The sequence below is a fragment of the Corylus avellana genome, chromosome ca6 (assembly GCF_901000735.1).
Source record: "Corylus avellana chromosome ca6, CavTom2PMs-1.0".
NCBI classification, from domain to species: domain Eukaryota; kingdom Viridiplantae; phylum Streptophyta; class Magnoliopsida; order Fagales; family Betulaceae; genus Corylus; species Corylus avellana.
In genome coordinates, this window is record NC_081546.1 from 21,418,417 (window position 1) to 21,423,824 (window position 5,408).

Here is a 5,408-nt window from a genome sequence, read left to right on the forward strand (position 1 = left end):
TGATTTTATGGTTCGTCTCCCAGCCCTATCCTTCGTAGGACAAGACTCAGGGATTTCAACCTCTTAGAGACGAGAGACTTTAGCAGAAGACTTTTTAAACTATAGGAATATAGAGCATTACATACACAACCACACATTCATACACCATAGTAAATAAAATACCTCATAATATAAAGATAATCATCAAATGTACCGATCATCGGACCATCATCAAATAAGGTTACAATTCATAATATAATTGTCTTAACAAAAGCTCAACAGATCAAATCCTAAGTTTAAGTAAAGATAGAGAAATAACAATCTCGATCATATCAGCTCGGGTGGTTCCTCCATCAATCCACATAGAATGTAACCAAACTGGATCAAAGTCCTCAAAAAATACTCGAATCAGATCCTGCACGATCACCCACGTCTACTCCGAAGGCATCTTTGGTTAAGCTAGCTAAACTGCACAATTTTTCGTAATGGAGAAGGAAAAGCATAAAATAAAGGGGTAAGTCTAAGACTTAGTGAATGTTAACGCATATAATGCTTATGCCAATTTTTGTAATGAACTCTGATTTTTATAAAGTATGCAATAGTTCCATCATGATAGTATATCACAGATATGATATAGATATATGATATATGCATATGATATAAAGTAACAGTCATAGTTTAACGGTATGGTTTACTCGAGATATTACTCCTTCTCAGAAGGATTAACACTATCTCGAGGGACCTGTAATACAATGCCGGTGCTCCAGCCATTATACACTACTCGCACATCCCATTAGTGGCATGACTGAGTCCGACCTCAGGTAGCCTACACCACTAATGATGTCCGCCCTATAGTGACCAACCAATACGTATGGCTGCGCTTGGTCACGAAACCATTGGATCCAAAACCCACATAACGATATACAATATTTGACTATAAAGTTAACATGTATAGTAAGCTCATGGCCATTTTACCGCACATAACGGTGTACCATGTCCTACGATGCAACTTATCTTGTCTGTATTTTACATGCATGCTTTTTACAAGTCTCACTTTGTTAATATATTCAGCACAACGTTTTTCTCAAAAATGCAAGAGTTCATGTGCAACAAGTGTAAATCCTCAGAGTTCCAAATATGCATGTTTTGATATACAAAATAGTCGTGAAGTCATGGAAAATAACAGCGAGCATTACGTTAGTTAAAACTCACATGGGTCGATTAAATTCTTTGAATATCCCTCCGACATGTTTAGGTCCTTCAAATTTGTGAAAAACCTTCTATTAGTCCTAATTCCACTAAAACAACCCTATAACAGAAAAACTAGAGCTACCGGATGGTCAATCAAAATAGCATTCTCTGTAATGCTTTGGATCGTACGTTCGGGCTCGATTCCGTACGTCCACTCCGAAGGATTTCAGGTAGAACCTCATTTTGTTCACTTGTCCTCCTATCCTCCTAAATCGACTTCTAGGGCTACAAAAAATGCTTCTAAGATTTCCTATCTCAAAATAATGCCTCCATGTATAAGAAAACACATTAAATCAAGATAAACTACTAAATCGTCAAGATTAAAGCTTAACCTAGCTAGAAACTTAAAACCAACAACTAAGTTAACAATTAAACAACATAACATCTAAGAAACAAACTAAGCTTAAGGATATTACCTCCTTTAACTGAAACTTCAAGAACCACCTTCCCTTCTCCACCAAAACTCACAAAATCTCACAAAACACTCACACAGAGTTCTAGGAGCCTGGGGGCATAAATGAACTTGTGATAGTGAGGGGGGGATAGGGGTTATTTATAGTAGATTGCGCTACCAACTTCTCTGAAAAGTAGCAGACTTCCGGGTACTATTAGGGCGTATGTCTGGTACTATTTACACAACGGTCCAAAGGCTGTATTGTACGTCCAGGTATTAATCAAGGGGTATTCCAAAAGTAGTGTACGTCCTTGTGGTCCCCAGCGTACGTCTGTGTACTATAGGTAGAGTACGGCGTACTATTGACAATGTACGTACGGTGGTCCCCATGCATACGTCATCTACTAAGATAGGAGCATACGTCTGCCAACCCTAGTGTACGTCCGGTCCGAAAGTCCAAATTCCCAAAAATGCCCCTCTAGTGGTCCTTAGTGACCCAAAATCCAAATTAATTCTCTAACTAAGTGACCTAAGCTTAGTTAATTATTTGGGTCACTACAGACCTATAAATTATTTTTTATACCATATGGAGTAATTTGTAACTTGGGCCAACTACAAGGACAAGTTTTACATTTATCCCTTTGTTTTATGAAAATTATGGTTTACTTTTCCATATAGTGTTGCTAATTCTATAGTTGTCGATATTGGGTTTTGATGTTTCTGAGTTTAACTGCAAAGGTGTTGCTTTTCGGAGTTCAATTTTGATGGAGTTTTGTTGTTGTTAGAAAAACAATAGAAAGCATGAAACATAAATTGCACCTAAGGTGCATTAACAAACTGCTATTTTAACATTAATTATGACCGTTGGACTAAACCATTATGAACAATTCTTTAATTATAACAGTTAGATAGTAATTATTAGAAACGATGCGTTAATTTCAACCGTAAAATCAAATTTAATTTGATTACAAAAGAGCCCTAGATCTTGCTACCACACACACCCAAGCATTTGCCTTAAAGCAATGCTTGATGTGTGTAAGGTCTTATAAATACGGAATTGACTTTTTCTTTTTCTTACGTGGGATTCTCTTCATTCAAAGTTCTTTAATATCTTTTATTTAACTTACATCTTTGAAAGTAAAAGTAGTTTTATAATCATAATTACATATCTATCGCTTCAATTTCTCTTCACTCTAGGAAATGAGCGTTTTTCTCTCTACGACACTAAGCCCTAGGTGAGAAGCAAAACTTTCTTCAAGTCAGAATAACCGACTGTGAAGGAAACTACATGATCGTCTTTCGGTGGAGGAGCGGATTGGCTTGTAATAGATCGGAATGGCAGAAGATTTAACACAACTATAGGGAAACTTCTCCTTGATGGAGGAGGAGAGTGTCGAATTGGAAATCAATACTAGAGCGGTTGAGGGAGTTGTAACCAGAGGACAAATTTGCTTGGTTGGAAAACTAGTAGAACACGTCTACAATAGCAAGAGATAACAAGGCCAACCATTTGTCCTTCAATGTTGTTCATATTCCAAGTTGAACTACCTCACAATGACTAATTATGTACTTAGCACTAAACCTAAAGATAAATATTACAATGAGATTACCGAAACCCCAAAAAACTACTAATCAAGTTGCTGATCAAGACATATAGTTTTCCTCTTAGACATTAGCTGGGACTTTTGCTGGAGCCTTTGTTGACTTGCGTTTGAAATTGCGCAACTTATTCACCATCCAATAGAGTGGGCGAATTATTTGAATTACGCCAGTAATCACAACCACTCCAATCCAAACTTTTGTTACATTGTCGGCGAACTTGTTAATATTATCTAAAACGTCAAACGATGTAATCAAATCTAGTGCAAACAGATAGGTAAGTGTCATGAACACAACTGAGGTAGTCATGGTTAATGATAATAACCATACAGAGAACTTGCTTGTAAGAGGAAATCCACTAATGACCAAGAGTACGACGCACACAGATGCAATGAAAGAGGTGGTATTGAATTTTAACATGAGTTGGTAGACTTCTGGTAACGAACAAGATAAAATCGCTGTGCCAGCATAACATATGTCTTCTTCCCTAGAAGGCTTACCTTTTGCATCATCTTGCCAAACGCCACCTGGTGGGTTGATCCCGACTTGGAAAGCCATGGTTGCCATCACAGTGGCCACTACCATCAAAGTGCCACGTGTTTCATCGATCCAATTTCCTTGGTGCTTCAAGCGTCTACCTAATGAAGAACAAATGCACCTCCACCCTCTCTTAACCCATGATTGATCATCAATTGATCTTTTGACACCGGCTTCCTTTAGAATGTTTTTGATTTCAGCATATTTAAAATCTCTTGGATAAACGTTAGAGGCCTCTAAGACATCTAAGACATCTAAAGCTGTTTGACCATACTTGTTCTTGGAATTAGCCTCTCTTTTTATTTCTGGTACTGAAAGCAAGTAATTTATGACCTGCACAAAGACAACACTCTATTGTTACTTCCAGCTGCTACTAGAAACTGTAAAAGCACTTCCATCGAAACAACCCAAATAAATTTAACTCAACCAGTAACCACACACACATTGAATGGCATTTTAGTTATTCTACAAATATATCTTTCTTCTAATTAAAAAATTTAGTCATACTTTATGAATACAAACAGAGTTGCAAATTACAGGAAGGAAAAACAAGAATTTGATCTAAAATATTTTATATATAATTAACTGGAAAAAAAAAAATGCTCGTCTAAGAGATTAATAGGCAAAAATATTGTTAACACACCTTCATTTGCTTGAGCATCACTGCTAAATGCAATATGGAGTTGCCATCACGGTCTTTGGAGCTAAGGAATGATTGGTCACCATTAGCCGATGCTACTAACAATTCCAGAGCCTCCAAATGATTGTTTTGAACACACAAGTGCAATACACTATCTCCGTGGAGATTCTCCAAGATGGACGTTGGTTGAGCATGAATTAACAGTCTCATAGTCTCTATTCGTCCTCTCATTGCGGCTAAATGGAGAGGAATTCTCTCATCTCGATCACGAAAAATGACGCAAACATCTGCATTTACTAGCAACAATGCTCTTACAATCTCAGTGTGACCCTCAGCAGAAGCCAAGTGAAGAGGGATTCGTCCTAGCGAATCCACCTCTTCTGCAAGTTTAGGTTTCTTGCTTAGAAGTGCTTTACTAAATTCAAAGTGACCAAGCAAAGCAGCTATGTGTAAGGGAGTCTCACCAAAAGATGTGAGTAAAACTCTATCAAGGATGAGTGCATCCCTTTGGATCAATGTGGTCAAGGTGCTCACACACCCATCTCGTGATGCTTCATAGAGTGCATGCATATTGGCTTTCTCATCATGCCCTCTATCCATCCTTCACTTGTGATTTGTGAATGTGAAGACTGAAGAAACTTCAACAAGTACTTATAGACTTACTACAGTCACGTGGGTTACTTACAATGACATGTATGATCAGCAAAACGAGGGCCAACTGCTATGTCTCTTTGGTCAAGACACATGTTTGTGTTTGGTTGTCCAAAGAAGTTTCACCGCTGGGTAAGTAGTATTATTGGGTGAGAAATAAATTCTTTATGTTTAGCTCATTTTTTTTATAATTAATTAATTATTAAATTTGTGAAACTCACATTAATTTATATAAATCTACATAAATTTACAAATTAAAAAATTAATTATACAAAAATATACATCAAATATGAAAAATTTATTTACTCTTAACTATTTTTGTAGTTGCATAACGCGTTTTTGATTTGATTATACGGA

At 36.9% G+C, this 5,408-nt stretch overlaps 1 protein-coding gene across 1 annotated transcript; it reads right to left on the minus strand.

Moving 5' to 3' along the window:
• Positions 1–3,289: 3,289 nt before the first annotated feature.
• On the minus strand, positions 3,290–5,000 carry LOC132185362 (ankyrin repeat-containing protein ITN1-like). Its single transcript, XM_059599145.1, has 2 exons — positions 4,404–5,000; positions 3,290–4,093 (listed from the first exon to the last, which is right to left on the minus strand). Exons 1-2 carry the CDS (start codon positions 4,998–5,000, stop codon positions 3,290–3,292), a joined length of 1,401 nt encoding a protein of 466 aa, XP_059455128.1.
• Between the last annotated feature and the right edge of the window lie 408 nt (positions 5,001–5,408).

Coding starts and splice junctions, on each gene's coding strand:
- LOC132185362 (XM_059599145.1), bottom strand. CDS start 5,000: ATGGATAGAGGGCATGATGAGAAAGCCAATATGCATGCACTCTATGAA. Junction 4,094..4,403: donor TGATGCTCAAGCAAATGAAG/GTGTGTTAACAA, acceptor GTCTTTGTGCAG/GTCATAAATTACTTGCTTTC.